General features: G+C 43.2%; 1 protein-coding gene across 5 annotated transcripts in view; it reads right to left on the bottom strand.

Moving 5' to 3' along the window:
• The window catches only part of LOC122554579 (eIF-2-alpha kinase GCN2-like), an 85667-nt gene that overhangs the window by 53703 nt on the left and 15292 nt on the right, over positions 1–16672 (bottom strand). For 4 of the 5 annotated variants that reach the window (XM_043699835.1, XM_043699836.1, XM_043699838.1 and 1 more), the window contains 8 exons: positions 14662–14786; positions 7823–7885; positions 7416–7541; positions 4788–4889; positions 3656–3722; positions 3042–3130; positions 371–469; positions 17–94 (listed from right to left, as the gene is read on the bottom strand). In XM_043699835.1, coding sequence (XP_043555770.1) covers positions 17–94; positions 371–469; positions 3042–3130; positions 3656–3722; positions 4788–4889; positions 7416–7541; positions 7823–7885; positions 14662–14786 — 749 coding nt within the window. The remainder of the gene's footprint in view (positions 1–16; positions 95–370; positions 470–3041; positions 3131–3655; positions 3723–4787; positions 4890–7415; positions 7542–7822; positions 7886–14661; positions 14787–16672) is intronic. The other variant, XM_043699837.1, reaches the window with a different exon arrangement.

Here is a 16672-nt window from a genome sequence, read left to right as displayed (position 1 = left end):
TGGCTCAGTAACTCACCAAGCTCAACAATTCTGGATGCAGAAGTAAGGTCTTTGGCTTGTCAACAGAAAGTTCATGTAAATAGTTCTGTGAGTTCTGCAAAATAAATGGAGCAATCAAAATATATATTGAAAAGTGCTTTCAAAAAATGAAGTCTGTAATTCCAATAACAAAGATTTAATTCACTTTTGTTGTTATGGCTTTATCTTTTAAAAAAAAATGCAAGGTCTACCGTACATTATGCACCATAAAAGATGAACATGCAAAACAAATGGTGCAATTGAAGATCAGTTATTCCAATGGAAATGGAAAATTAAACATCTTTAGTTTACAAGAATCTTTGAGTCACTTAGAGTAAAGTAAATTTCTTACACATTGTCCAATCCAATCCCGCCATTTCTGACGTTCCTGTGCTGTACACTGGAACAGCATGTCCAGTAGTACCATTCCAAAGCTGTACATATCAGCCTTCTACAGAAAGGACACATAGGTCAGCTTCACATTCAATTTCTAAGGCAGCAGAAACAGCAGTGCTGAGCATCAGAACCTGACCAAGTTATAAACACGACAAGCTGTGGCACAGCAGGACGGGAACTCAGCGAGCATCCTGTTCATCCTAAGGCATGCAATGCCAACCTTGCACCACTGGTAGTGGTCGAACCGATTATGCAGAGCAAGCTCTCAAGCAGCTATGGGCTGACCAGCAACAGCAGATTATTGTCGAAAGGTGATGCCCTGAAATGTTGTCTTTTACAAGGTTCATGAGGCAAGAATTCTGATGGGTTATAGGAAAATGCAGACAACTGGAGCATGGGCAGAAAGGACAGAGTTGTGGATATCAAACAAATGGTACCAGGTTGAAATATCAGTGGTAATTTTAATCAGGAAACTGGTGATATCATATCAGCTGTCTATTTAACAAGCTGTCTGATTATTTTGCTGAAAATGTGTTGCTGGAAAAGCACAGCAGGTCAGGCAGCATCCAAGGAACAGGACGTTTCGGGCATAAGCCCTTTCCAGCAACACATTTTCAGCTCTGATCTCCAGCATCTGCAGACCTCACTTTCTCCTGTCTGATTATTTTGCCCAGTAAAGTAGGTGGTGTGTATGATTAGATAGAGTGTAAAAAAGGGTGTGGACATAATCATGCCAGATGAGCTTGTGTTGCAGTATTCTCTCTCTGCCTAATCGAAACCTTGCAGAACTCAAAATGAACCAACTAATGGTTTCTAAGTTAACCCATCAAGATTGTAGATGCCCTTCAGACAGAACTGGAGGAATGTATAATATAGGACAAAGAAACGGCTGAGCAACTGAATACATACTTTGGTTCTGTCTTCACAAAACAGGACTCTTTGCGGAAAAGTTGGCGAATATAAGATTACCTGAGAGGCAAGAACTGAGGGAGATCAATATTAGTAGGGAAATGCTACTGGGAAAATTGAGGTGTTGGAAGGCAGATAAATTCCCAGGACCTGATAATCTAAATTCCAGGGAATTGGATCAAGAAAAAACAGATGTAATTGTGGCCATTTTCCAGGATTCTATAGACTCTGGAAGAGTCCCTGTTGATTGGAGGGTAGGTAATGCCACTCCAACATTCAAAAGGCAGGTAGACAGGAACCAGGAAATTATAGACCTATCATCGGTAGAGGGGAAAATTCGCGAATCCATTATAAAGGACTTTTTAGCGGAGCATTTAGAAAACAGTGGCAAGATCAAAGCGAGTTAGCATACATTTATGATGGGGAAATCATGCTTGACAAATATGTTGGAATTCTATGAAGATGTAACTAGTAGAATTAACAAGGTAGGGCCAGTCAATGTGGTATATTTGGACTTCTAGAAAACGTTTGACAAAGTCCTATATAAGACATTATTGTGCAAGATTAAAGCACATGTGATTGTGGGAAGTATATTGAGATGGATAGAGAACTGATCGGCAGAGAGGAAACAAACAGCAGGAATTAATGGGTCCTTTTCAAATTGACAGGCAGTAACTAATGGGGTGCCAAAGGGATGGGTGCTAGGACCCTAGCTATTCACATTATAACTTAGTGATTTGGATGAGGGATCAAAATGTAAATCTCAATGTTTGCAGATGATACCAAGTTGGGTGGGAGGGTGAACTGTGACAAGGACACAGAGATCCTTCTGGACAGGCTGGGTGAGTGGGCAAATCACTGGCAGATGCAGTATAATTTGGATAAATGTGAGGTTATTCACTTTGGAAGCAAAAAACAAGACGGCAGATTACTACTTGAATGGCTGTAAATTGGGAGAGGGGAATGTGGGACCTGGATGTCCTTGTGCAGAGTCGCTGAAGGTGAGCATGTAGGTGCAGCAGGCGGTAAAGAAGGCAAATGGTATGTCGGCCTTCATTGTGAGAGGTTTTGAGTACAGGAGCAGGGATGTGTTGTTGCAGTAAGACAGAGCCTTGGTGAGATCATAACTAGAATGCTGTGTGCAGTTTTAGTCTCCTTTTCTGAGGAAGGATGCTCTTGCTCTCGAGGGAGTTCAGCCAAGGTTTACCAGGCTGATTCCGGGGATGACGGGACTGATGTATGAGGAGAGATTGACGAGGGTAGGATTGTTTTCACTAGAGTTCAGACGAGGGGTGGATGTCATAGAGATTTATAAAATTCAAACAGGACTAGACAGGGTAGATGCAGGGAGGATGTTCCCAATGGTGGGGGTGTCCAGAACCATGGGTCACAGTCTGAGGATTCTGGGTAGACCATTTGTGACAGAGATGAGGAGACATTTCTTCAACCACGTAATGGTGAGCCTGTGGTATTCATTACCATAGGAAGTAGTTGATGCCAAAACATTGAATGTATTCAAGAGGTGGCTAAGTATCGCACTTGGGGCGAATGGAATCAAAAGCCATGATCAGCCATGTGCAGAGTGATGACTGGCGGAGCAGGGTCAAAGGGCTGAATGGCCTCCTCCTACTCCTAAATTCTGTGTTTCTATTTTAACGTCAGTCCCCTTTGTGACAACGAAACAGAACATGTCCATGAAATAATGCAGTGGTACATACAGAGTCGTATGTGGCCTTGTGATGGCTTGCTTTAACTTCTGGAGCCAGGTATCCATAGGTCCCAATGTTTGCTGTGAGTTTCTCACTGTCTAATACAGGAAACAACACTATTAAAGGATTGCAAAAGGTAAGCTTGCTTCTAGTAAGAAAAACATGCCCACATTTGGAATGTGTGGTATTTAAAATATCATTTAAACATAATAAATTGAATGAAACATAACACTCAAGTTTTTTTTTAAATCCAAGCATTCAAAATGTTATACAGCACGTGAAAATTAAAAACTATTGAGAAAGTAGTATACTTTTCCTTAAAGCTAGCTGGTTTGTCCAAAAAGTAATACACAATGAAATCAAAATGTTACTACATTATATTGAATTAGTAATCTCTTCCATTCTGCATTTTGGAGGTGAAAATCAGCAAGTGTGCCTTATACATCAGATTTTACAGCATTGATCAAAATTAAAGCTTGTACAAAATTAGTCATGACCTTTTTGGTGTACACACATCATCTAATCTACATTTTCTATACACTTTCAAGGGGTTCCTTGTGCACAATCTCTGGAAAGCAGTTATTTTGTTAAACATAAAGACAGCAGCAAAATTTACACATCACCTGTACTGAGCTCCATCTGTTGATCCATTTTGTGTATATAGGTGAAAGCTTTATGTTCTGCACATCCCTGAATTATGGAAAACAATGCATTTCTAATAAAAAATTATATCCTTGCACAAAGAAAGCTTCACTGAAATAAGCAACCTTTCTTTAGATATTTTTTTGTATACTGAACAGTGCAGTGGTAAAGGTTTTCTTGACTAAACTTCAGATGGGAAACATTTGTACGAGTTACAGGATGGATTTGACTACTTCAATAACACTACAGCAGCATTGTAACAATGACCGCATTCTTAACAAGGATAAGCGTAGGTAGCCTCAGTTATATTGTTTAAATGTACCATTATTTAATGATAGAACATGTTGTTCTGCACATAATTGGCATCTGATTGATTGGAAATTTTCTTTCAAACCAGTTGAAGGTAGAGCCAGCTCTTTTCAAACAATAAAAGTTGAACATCAGAAGATAATTCGATTCTGTTAAGTTTGAATTGTTAAAAGATTATGCAGTGCTACTCCAACCCGTAGAAACAATGTCAAACATTGCAGTAATTAGATTAGATTCCCTACAGTGTGGAAACAGGCCTTTCGGCCCAACAAGTCCACACCAACCCTCCAAAAAATAAGCCACCCAGACCCACTTTCCTCTGACTAATGCACCTAATTTATCATGGCCAATTCACCTGACCTGCATATCTTTGGATTGTGGGAGAAAACCAGAGCACTCGGAGGAAACCCACGCAGACATGGAGAGAACATGCAAACTCCACACAGACAGTTACCTGAGGTGAGAGTCAAACCCAGAGGTCCCTGGCATTGTGAAGCAGCAGTGCTAACCATTGCGCCACCATATTGCCCACATGGGGTGGTTTGTGTTACATTGTATATCTTGTATCACCACAATGCAGGAAACAGCACCTCATTGATCCAAGCTCTGCAGTACAATGAGCGTTTGTGAACTACGGTTTAATAAAGATGCTCATGATTCAAGAGGTGTATGCTTAACTATAATGGCAAAATGTACTGTGAAAGCTCCTTAATATCTAAAATGAACACAACAGAATATGGAAGTTAAGTTGTAAGTAGAAATGGCAAATTTTTTTAAATATGCAAATATACCAAGACACATTACCTGAGATGTACAGAATCTAGACAAACCAAAATCTCCGATTTTCACGCTTCCATCTTGGTCAATAAATATGTTTCCAGGCTTCAAATCTCGATGTATAACACCCTTTTGAAATAAGAAAATAACTATTTTAATCAATCTTTATCACTGAAGCCCCAGTTTTTTCTACAACAAGAAGATGCTCAATATTTCAAAATTGCAAGATGATTTGAGGGAGGATATGGGGAGAAAGCGAAGATTGAGTCAGATAATCTGCCATGATCATAATGAATGACAGAGCATATTGAAGGGCCAAATGGTCTATTCCTACTCCCATTTTCTATATTTCTCTCCTGCTCAATGGAGAGCCAGTGAAGGATCCATACTGCTTCCTTTCGTTAAGGCTCAGTGGGCTACAGGGGACTAAGACAACGGTGGGGCCAGCTATCGGTATATCTCCTCAAATCAAGGCCCTGACGGCAGGAGCCAATCAGAAGCCAGCAGTTCTTGCACTCACCTTCACCATATGGAAGACCCCGACTGCTGTAAGGGCTGGCTCTGAGGTCTCAGGATCAGCAGAGCGAACAACGACTGAGGTAAACTAATGTGGGTAGGGGTGGATGTCACAGTGAGGGTTCGGAAGGGTGCAGCAGGCTCAACAGCAAGGAAAAGGAGGTGGAGCTCAGTAGATATCATGGGCCTTCCTGCTCAAATCATAATTCTGGGGGAGGCAGGGTTTAGCTATGTCACTAGTTAGGTTGGAGTCACACCTGGCACAAAGGAAGAGGGTTGTGGTTGTCGAAGGTCAGTCATCTCAGCTCCAGAACGTCTCTGCAGGAGTTCCTCAGGGTAGTGCCCTAGGCCTAACCATCTTCAGCTACTTCATCAATGACCTTCCCTCTATCAGAGGGCCAGAATTGGGGGTGGTCACTGATGATTGCACGACGTTCAGCACCAATCTCGACTCCTCCGATACTGAAGTAGTCTATGTTCAAATGCAACAGGATTTGGACAATATCTAGGCTTGGATTGAGAAGTGGCAAGTAAAATTCATGCCACACAATGCCAGGCAATGGCCATCCCCAAAACAATCTAACCTACTGTCCATTGACACTCAATGGTGTTACCATCATTCAATCCCCTGCTCTCAACATCGTGGGAGTTACCATTAACGGGAAACTCAACCGGACTAGACATATAAATACAATGGCTACAAGAACATGTCAGAGGCTTGGAATACTGCTGCAAGTGACTCACCTGTTGACTCCCCAAAGCCTATCCCCCATCTACAAGGTATGTGTCAGGAGTGTAATGTAATACTCCCCATTTTCCTGGATGAGTGCATTTCCATCAACACTCAAGAAGCTTGATATCATTCAAAACAAGCAGCCCACTTGATTGGTACACATCCACAAGCATCCACTCCCTCCACTACCGACTCACATTCACTGCAATGCACTCTGGAAATTCACCAAAGATCCTGAGACAGCACCTTCTAACCCCATCCCACTTCCATCTACAAGAACGCTGGCAGCAGATATCTAGGAACACCTGCAAGTTCCCCTTCAAGCCACTAACAATCCCGACTTGAAAATATATCGTTGTTCCATCACTGTCACTGGGTCACAATCCTGAAGTTCCCTCCCTCAGGGCATTGAGAGTCTTCATACAGCTGCTCACCGCCACCTTCTCAAGGACAACTAGGGATGAGAAATCAATGCTGGCCCAGCCAGTGATGCCCATGTCCCAATAGTGAATAAATAAAGTACAATGATTAAAGCCATTCCTGCATTCAAGCTTGCTACCAAAGAGAACACAATATTCCATCCAGAGAATCAAAATAGTGGGTAATCAACCTGGAAGGAATTTAATAAAAGTTTGCCACCAGGCTCTGTGCTATATTTACTGACTTAGATAAAACTAGGAGGAAGTGAGGACTGCAGATGCCAGAGATCAGAGTCATAAAGTGTGGCGCTGGAAAAGCACAGCTGGTCAGGAGAAGGAAAATCGACGTTTCGGGCATAAGCCCTTCATCGTGACACAAAAAATGGTTGCACAAAGTGTACAGAATGACAGTGAGACATGAATAGTTGAAGTCGGCAGCATACATTTGGCGGGTGGCTTTGCATACAGGAAAATATGAGGGCAACCATTTTGTACAAATGGTGAGAAAAATCTAGGAACACTAGCGGTCTTAGTAATCCATGTTGACAGGTCATTAAAGTGTATTTGTCAGACAAAACATAATCAAAAAGGCTAATGGAATATTAATCTTTATATGTGAAGGACTTGCTTTTGGAGTCAGCGTCTTTTCTTACAGCAGCACCAAGCTTTGATGAAACAACATCTGGCACCTTAGCTTAAAAAAAAAACACTAATTCCTCTCCACCAAACATCATTATGTAACACACCAGGCTCTGTCAAAGATGTTATGCAAACACTTGTTATCCATGTGTGAGAAAAGACATAGCTTGACTTCTTTCGACATCTTTTCAAAAAGTCTTGCAGTTCACATGGTGCTTTGCTCTCTCCTCCTCTGTGCCTGTAACATTGCCTCGGAATGGGTCACACGAACCCTCAGCTACTGTTCAATGACACTGCTTTTTAAAGTCACGTTACTGTGGGTTAGAGTGAAATACTCAATCAAAGTACCTGACTATGGATGTATCTCAAGCCTTGAAGCATCTCCTTGATGATCTTCAAACAGCTTTTGAAGTTGCTGTCTGCTTGGCTGTGGTTTTCGATCCATTTCTCAAGGGTCATCTTGCAAAAATCCATCTGAATCAAGCACCGGTGAAACACATTGCAGGAAAAAAAAAAGAAACTAAATCATAGTTTCATTTGCAGTCATTAATGAAACAGATCTACAAATTCTGTTGACTTATACAACACCAAGATAGAAACTAGGCTGCCAGAACTAAAGAAGGAACCAATATTACACAAAGTCTTTAGTCGAATTCAGCTACGGGTTGCCGAAGTCTTGCAGGATTTTTTCAGAAAGCCTTACCCATAAACAGAAAATACAGAGAAACTAAAGATTCATTTTTGTTGCTCCTTACCTTAATAAAAAGAAACCTAAGCTTCTTCAAATTTTTGTCGTCAGGGTGCTTTAAAGCATTCTGCTAGAATAAAATAGAGACTTTACTATCCATAGAAGAAATCATGTGAACAATTCAAGTATTTGATGTGCAGTATAATAATTAGGACTTGCAGTCATCCATTCTCCACGCTTGTCACTAATACCTGAATCAGGACTACAAATAATGTTTTCTATTCGTTTGGACGTTGATTGGTTGAAAACCCCCAATTTGTTTGTAAGATTTCAACAGGTGGATTAGCCATGCCAAAATGTCCTGTAGTGCCCAGGAATTTGCAGGCTGAATGGGTCAGTCATGGGAAATGCAGGCTTTCAGGGATAAGGTAGAGGGTGGGTCTGGTTGGAATGCTCTTCAGAGGGTCAGTGTAGACTAATGGGCCAAACAGCCTGCTTCCACACTGTAGGGATTCTAGGAAAATCTTCCTAATCATTTTCTTCAACATATGTTGCAGGTAATACGATGTCTGCGTTTTAAGAAATGGTGCTGCTTTACAAACTAAACCACATCCCATTTAATCACACACACTTAAGTTAACATGATTAATTTTCTCAATTTTTAGCAAATCCGCCCACTTAATTAAACATTGTGTTCAAATCCATAATAGGTCAATTTCCAGTCAATTTCCCTAATGTATTGCTGCTCATGCACCAAATTTTACTTTAACCGGACTGTCAAATCCACTAACTCTGCAGTACATTGACCCCTAAGCAGGGACTAGACTCGCAGTTTGGCAAGAAAGATCGCCATGTCTTTGATTCTGAAATCAGCAATTTTTCCATTCAAGTCAATTCCTGACTTTTTTCTATTCCCAGATAGCTAGCCAACTGTGCAGCTTATAATGATGCAATGAAGGATTAGCAATGTTAGACAGAGTTCTTGCACATTTCTATTGAAGTCAGTTAATCATGCAACCCATTTAATGTTAACGTGATGTGATTAACTGGCTGTAGCATTCCCAATCCAATTTTGCTTCTTCGATAGAATTCCCCATTCTACAGTTGCTAGCAGTAGTCTGAAACTTTGTCTAAGTCATAGCCTCTGGACTGATCATATGTAGCATTGCAGGAAGGAATAGTAATTACAACCCTGAATGGGAATATGAATTTACTTTTACCTGCTTTATGAAACGTTCAGGAAAGGGAGATGGCACCTAGAATTGGCGGCAAAGTGTTGGCTGCAGCAATGGTGGACTGGGGACTGGCTGCGGTAGGCCTGGACCACAGATCTTGCTTAGTTCCTGTAGCAGTGTTTGGGACTTTCTTTTTATGTGTCCGTACCTCAAAATGGTGCTGGATTGTGGCAGCAGAACACTTTTCACTGTATCTCCCTAGATATATATGTGATAATAAATAATTCATTCATTCATGTACAAATCTGCATATCAAATGCCAAGAGAGTTAACTGATTGACAGAACACCTCCATCCAGTCTACTTCTGTTCTCACGGGAGAACCCTACTTTTACACTTTCTGGCAGGAACCCTTGCAAAGTGGTCAGAAGTAGAAAATCTCACTCTGTAGCCAGGAGGCACTGGGATTAGTATTGTTTCCACAGCTTCCAAATTAGGGAACAGCTAATCAAACTCAAGATATAGCGAGCTCCTTTTCAAGTTCGGGCAGCGGGAGTAGAGAGCGGATGAAGTGAAGCCTGCTGGGAAGATAAGTGATTTTTTTTTCAGTTGGTGCAAACTAAACCAGAGACCCTACACCGTAGGGCCTCCCTCCCATCCATCTCCTCTAACTTTAATAAGAGTCCGTAGACTCAGGTAAGTTTTTCAGGTTTTCTCTTTTTTTTTCTCTTCCTTGTTTAGTCCCGTGTAGCCTTTCAGATTAGCGGGGTATGGATGTTAGGGCAGTTGCATGTTCCTCCTGCAGAATGTGGCAGGTGAGAGACACGACACACGACTCCGCTGACCACATCTGCGGAAATTGCACCCAACTCCAGCTCCTCGAAAACCAAGTTAGGGAACTGGAGCTGGAGCTGGGCGAACTGCGGATCATCCGGGAGGCTGAGGGGGAAATTGAGAGGATGTACAAGGAGGTGGTCACTCCTCAGGCGCAGGATAAGGACCGCTGGGTTACAGTCAGGGGACCAACAGACAGAGCAGGGATCCCATGTGGCCGTTCAGCTCAGCAGTAAGTATACCGTTTTGGATACTGCCGGTGGGGACAGCCCACCAGGGGAAAACCATAGTTGCCAAGTCCCTGGCAGTATGGCTCAGAAGGGGAAGGGGGAGAATAGAAAAGCACTAATGGTAGGGGACTCAATAGTAAGACTGATTGACAGGAGATTTTGTGGTCAGGAACAGGATTCCCGGGAGGTATGTTGCCTTCCAGATGCCAGGGTCCAGGAAGTTGCCACTCGGGTTTACAAGATTCTTAAGGAGGAGGGTGAGCAGCCAGAAATCGTGGTACATATTGGCACCAATGATATAGCCAGGAAAGGGATTGTGGATCTGAAAAGTGACAACAGAGAGCTAGGTTGGAAGCTGAAGAACAGGACAAGTAGAACCACGCTGAGATCATGGTGCCATGAGACAGTGAGGTGAGGAACAGTCAGCGAGTGCAGCTTAACACATGGCTGTGCAGCTGGTGCAGGAGGGAGGGCTTCAGATGCTTAGATCATTGGGATGCCTTCTAGGGAAGGTGGGACCTGTACATGAAGGACGGGTTGCACCTGAACTGGAGGGGCACAAATGTCCTGGGTGGGAGATTTGCTCGTGTCGTTCAGGAAGGTTTAAACTAATTTGACAGGAGGGTGGGAACCAGAGCTATATATCCGAGAGGGGGGTAGTTGTAGATGGGGCAGTAACAGAATGTAGTGAATCCATCAGGGTGCTTTTTCATGTGATGAAATAAAGGGATTGGTTAAAGTGTGTCTGCTTTAACGCAAGGAGTGTCAGAAATAAGAGTGACGAACTTAGAGCATGGATCAGTACTTGGGACTATGATGTTGTAGCCATAACAGGAGACATGCGTTTCACAGGGGCAGGAGCGGTTGCTAGATGTTCCAGACTTTAGAAAGTTTAAAAAGAACAGGTTGAGTGGAAAAAGAGGAGGGGGGTATAGCATTGCTAATTAGGGAATGTATCACAGCTACAGAAATGAAGGTGGTCGAGGAAGGTTTGTCCAGAGTCAGTATGGTTGCAAGTTAGGAACAGCAAGGGAGCAGCCACCTCATTGGCGATTTTCTACAGACCCCCTAATAGCAGTAGGGAGATTGAAGAATTCATAGGTCAACAGATTTTGGAAAAGTGCAGGCGTAGCAGGGTTGTTGTTATGGGGTGTCTTCAACTTTCCCAACATTGACTGGAACGTCTTTAGTGCAGATAGTTTGGGTGGAGCCGTTTTGTCAGGTTTGTTCAGGTGGCTTTCCTTACTCAGTATGTAAACAGGCCGATGAGGGGAGAGGCCATTTTGGATTTGGCGCTTGGCAATGAGCCAGGACAGGTGTCAGATCTTGCGGTGGGAGAACACTTTGGTGACAGTGACCATAACTGCCTCACATTTACCATAGCCATGGACAGGGAAAGGAGCAGTTACCAAGGGAAGATATTTAATTGGGGAGAAGGAAATTATGACACTATCAGACAGGAGTTGGGAAATACAGACTGGGAGCAATTGTTCCACAGAAAGGGCACAACGGACATGTGGAGACTATTTAAGGTGCAGTTGTTGCGAGTGATGCATAAATTTGTTCCTCTGAGACAGGCAAGAAGGGGCAAGTTTAAGGAGCCTTGGATGACGAGAACAGAGGAGCGTCTCGTCAAAAAGAAGAGCGCAGCTTACATAAGGTGGAGGAAGCAAGGGCATGGTACAGCTTTAGAGGATTACAGACTTGCTAGAAAGGAGCTCAAAAATGGACTGAGGACAGCCAGGAAGGGGTACAAAAAAGGTTTGGCAGAAAAGATTAGGGAGAGTCCAAAGGCATTTTACTCATACGTGAGGAATAAGAGAATGATCAGGGAGAAGGTAGGGCTGGTCAGGGATAGTGTAGGGAACTTGTGCGTGGAATCTGAGCATATAGGGGAAGCCCTAAATTAAATTTTTGTTTCGGTTTTCACTAAGGAAAAGGACCTTGTTGTGAATGAGAACTTTGACGAACCGGGAAACAGTTTTGAACAGATCAAGATTGATGAAGTTGATGTGCAGGAAAGTCTGGCAAACATTAGGATTGATAAGTCCCCAGGGCCAGACCAAATTTATCCTAGGTTGTTCCAGGAAGCGAGAAAGGAGGTTGCTAAGTCATTGGCGAAGATCTTTGCCTCCTCACTCTCCAAGGGAGTCGTAGCGGAGGATTGGAGGGAGGCGAATGTTGTTCCTCTCTTCAAGAAGGGGAACAGGGAAATCCCTGGCAATTACAGACCAGTCAGTCTTATGTCTGTGGTCAGCAAGGTTTTGGAAATAATTCTGAGCGATAAGACGGATGACTATTTGGAAAAGCACAGTGTGGTTAAAAGCAGTCAGCATGGCTTTGTGAGGGGCAGGTCATGTCTCACAAATCTTATTGAATTCTTTGCGGAGGTGACGAGACAGGTTGAGGAAGATCAGTGGATGTGGTGTATATGGACTTCAGCAAGGCATTTGGTAAGGCTCCCCAGGATAGGCTCATTCATAAAGTCAGGAGTTATGGGATATAGGGAGACTTGGCTGTCTGGATGCAGAATTGGTTGGCTGACAGAAGGCAGAAAGTGGTTGTACATGGAAAGTATTCTGCCTGGAGGTCAATGGTGAGTGGCGTCCCGCAGGGCTCTGTTCTTGGGTCTCTGCTCTTTGTAGCTTTTATAAGTGGCTTAGATGAGGAGGTTTAAGGGTGGGTTAGTAACAAAGGTTGAAGGTGCCGTTGTTAGTATCGAGGACTACTGCAGGCTGCAGTGCGACATAGATAGGATGCAGAGCTGGGCTGAGAAATGGCAGATGGAGTTCCACCTGGATAAATGAGAAGTGATGCCTTTTGGAAGGTCGAACTTGAATGCTGAATATAGGATTAAAGACAGGATTCTTGGCAGTGTGGAGAAACAGCGGGATCTTGCTTTTCAAGTGTATACATCCCTCAAAGTTGCCACCCAAGTGGATAGGGTTGTTAAGAAAGCATATGGTGTTTTGGCTTTCATTAACAGGGGGATCGGGTTTAAGGGCCGCAAGGTTTTGCTGCAGCTCTACAAAACCCTGGTGAGACCACACTTGAAATATTATGTCCAGTTCTGGTCGCCCTATTATAGGAAAGATGTGGAGGTTTGGAGACGGTGCAAAGGAGGTTTACCAGGCTGCTGCCTAGACTGGAGGGCTTGTCTTATGAAGAGAGGTTGACTAAGCTCGGACTTTTTCGCTGGAGGGAAGGAGGAAGGGAGGTGACCTGATCGAAGTGTACAAGGTAATAACAGGCAATAGACAGTCAGAGACTTTTCCCCAGGGCAGGAATGACTGGTACGAGGGGGTCATAGTTTTAAGGTGGTAGGAGGAATGTATAGAGGAGACGTTAAAGGTAGGTTCTTTACGCAGAGAGTTGTGAATGCACGGAATGCGTTGCCAGCGGTGGTGGTGGAAGCAGAGTCTTTGGGACATTTAACCGAATGCTGGACATGCACATGGTCAGCAGTGAATTGAGGGAAGCGTAGGTTATTTTATTTTCGATTAGGATTAATCCTTGGCACAACATCGTGTGCCAAAGGGCCTGTACTGTGCTGTACCTTTCTACGTTATATGAAGGAGCTAGGATTTAAAATTATATAGAACAAAAGGAGGCCATTTGATCTATCACATTCATATTAGGTTTTTAAAAAAAAGTTCATAATTACTTATTCTTCATCACTTATTCCCCATTGTCCTATAAATATTTCCTTTCACGTACTGATCTAATTCCCTTTTCAAATTTATTTTGAATCTACTTTCTCCATCGTTGCAGAAAATGCATTAAACATCATAGCAACTCTCTACATAAAAGCAATTCTCCTGATGTTTGTCGTGATCCTTTTGCAAATTAGCCTAAATCTGTGCCCTATGCCAATGAACCAAATGCTACTGGAACATAGAGAAGTCCAGTTCTGAGAGAGAGATAGATCTTCCTGTTCTGGAACTATTAATTGCATATAACCTCAATGCCTGCTGAATAACCAGAGTAAGGAAAGTTTTCCCTCTGTGCTTAGTTTACAAAATAACTATTAACTGCTTTGTATTTCTCCTCATTTGCACTATCAAAGCCCTTCACTTTTTCGAAAATGTTTAAGTCTTTTTTCTAGACCCTCTTCAGAAGTGAAGTCCTGCCAGCAATCAAGTAAATCTCTTCTATATCCTCACCAAGACCTTGATGTTCTTCTTGATGTGTCTCGAAATGGATGCATTTCCACACTAGACGTGAGGGAGCTTTAGAAGCAGAGGGTTTGGTTTGCGACAAAATGCCTTGAGGTTCCTTCAGGCACCTGCAGGGGGTGCCCATCCAACAATGGCAGGCAGCCATTCTATACAACTGGATGTTCATTTGTGCGCCCACTGCTGGGGTCTCTTCCGATGACTGCCAGCCAAGTGTCTGGTGCCAGTTTGGCAGCAGCTGGATTGGGGATGGGATGGGGCGGGGTGGGGGGTGGGTGAGAGATACAGTTGCAGCTGGCAGGCTTCCTGTGCTAAACCTTCCCCAAATGAGCCGAAGCCCCCAATGGGCCACAGTTACACTAGTCACCTCACAGTGGTGACCTCCCAACTGTGGCCAAAGTTTGTTTTTATTCAGAGATGGTCACCCTCGCTCCTCCTCACTGACCACCAATCACCGACGGGCGAACTGCAGAACTTGGGAGGCACCACTTACCTCAGTTGCTTGAACTTCACTAAGGTGTTCAGACACAGTGCTTCCCGTCTCCAATTGCCTGGCAACATCTGCTGGAAGTTTCTGCTTTGTAACTGGAGATATTGAAGCTTGATCATCTTCGTCGCCTGAAAAAGAAACATTAGATTTGAGAACAGACGGTGTCAATCATAAAACACCCCCTGCTACGTCACAGCATGCTGTCAGCAATTGAAAGCCAGACTTTAACTCACTCAAACCCAGTCAATGACACAGAATTCAAAGCTTGCTGTCTGACATTTCAGGACGTTCTCTGATAAAAGGTCACAGACCTGAAAAGTTAGCACGGTTTCCTGAAAAGTTAGCACGGTTTTCTCTCGCAAAGCCACCAGAAACGCGAAACACTTCCAGCATTTTCCGTTTCAGCATTCCTGCATCTGCAATGTTTTGCTTATCTCCTATAACTCTATGTTAGTTTAAATGGGAATCAGCTAGGTATTTTGAAATAGGAAATATAAAGGGCTTTCAGGAAAGGACAGAGGAATGAAACCAGCTGAAAAGCTAGCACCAGTACATGCACAAAGTCCTTCTGTGCTCTCATTCAACAGAAGCAGAATAAATACAATTTGACGTGAACAACATCAACCTGTTTTGTCAAGTTTTCAACAGACACCTGGATGCCAAATCTGCTTCCCCAAACTATGCAAAAGAAATATGTTTTAATCATTTGGCATGTTTTTTGCTCTGGGACAGATAAACAACATTTTAATGATGAGCACTGACCATTCCTCCTACAAATAGCTAACCCGAGAATGCAACTTTTTAAAAAAAAAGTTTTGTGATTTACACATGAAAGAAGTGAAACTATCACTGTATTCTAACAGATGAAAGGCTTAACAGACAATCGACTTTTCAATGTATAATTTCAGTTACATCACACTGTAGATTTTTGCTATAAATTCTGTGTGTTAGGATTGAGCCCTCCACTATCACCTGATGAAAGAGCGGCGCTCTGAAAGCTAGTGTGCTTCCAATTAAACCTGTTGGACTGTAACCTGGTGTTGTGTGATTTTTAACTTCCTGCAAATAGGAATTTTATTACATTTAATGTTGACTTTTAGAGAAGTCCAATACTGACAGAGGGATAGATATTCCTGTTCTGAATGCTATTAATTGCCTATAACCTCAGTACCTCCTCAATAACCAGAGTGAGGAAAACTTTCTCTCCGTGCTTAATTTACAAAGTAACTGCTTTGTGTCATGTGAACTGATGGCGAGTCAGCAGAGCCTACCCGACACCAATATTAGGAGACACAATACAATTGTGTTCCATCTGAATGTTGCTGATAAGCTGCAGGAACCAGGTAGATACTCCAATGCAGCTTGCCAGTTGTTGAAGGTAGACAAGCAGGAGGCTGGAAGAACACAGCATCAGGAGGTGGAGAAGTCAACATTTCGGGTGTAACCCTTCTTCAGTTGTCCAAGGGCGGGAAACCAGTTGGGGGTGAAGGAGGTATTGCAGCTCAGTGAGTGGGGGGTGGGGGGGGGCAGGGAGTTGGGACCAGTCCAGTGGGTAGAAAGCACAGAGGCACAAGTCAGGAATGGTCTTTGGATTTTATGGGAACACCCTAGCAGAATGAAGGAAACAGTATTAAGGAACTGGCTATGACTTGGCAACTCACTCAAAGTGTCAAGCATGAGCCATAGAGAAGTACAGCATGGAAACAGACCCTTCGGTCCAACCCGTCCATGCCGACCAGATATCCCAACCCAATCTAGTCCCACCTGCCAGCACCCGGCCCATATCCCTCCAAACCCTTCCTATTCATATACCCACCTAAATGCCTCGTAAACGTTGCAATCGTACCAGCCTCCACCACATCCTCTGGCAGCTCATTCCACACACGTACCACCCTCTGCGTGAAAAAGTTGCCCCTTAGGTCTCTATTATATCTTTCTCTTCTCACCCTAAACCTATGCCCTCTAGGTCTGGACTCCCCGACCCCAGGGAAAAGACTTTGTCTATTTATCCTAT

This window comes from Chiloscyllium plagiosum, chromosome 11 (genome assembly GCF_004010195.1).
Source record: "Chiloscyllium plagiosum isolate BGI_BamShark_2017 chromosome 11, ASM401019v2, whole genome shotgun sequence".
Lineage (NCBI taxonomy): Eukaryota > Metazoa > Chordata > Chondrichthyes > Orectolobiformes > Hemiscylliidae > Chiloscyllium > Chiloscyllium plagiosum.
Note: the sequence above shows the minus strand (reverse complement) of the source record. Positions and strands in the feature narration are given on the sequence as shown.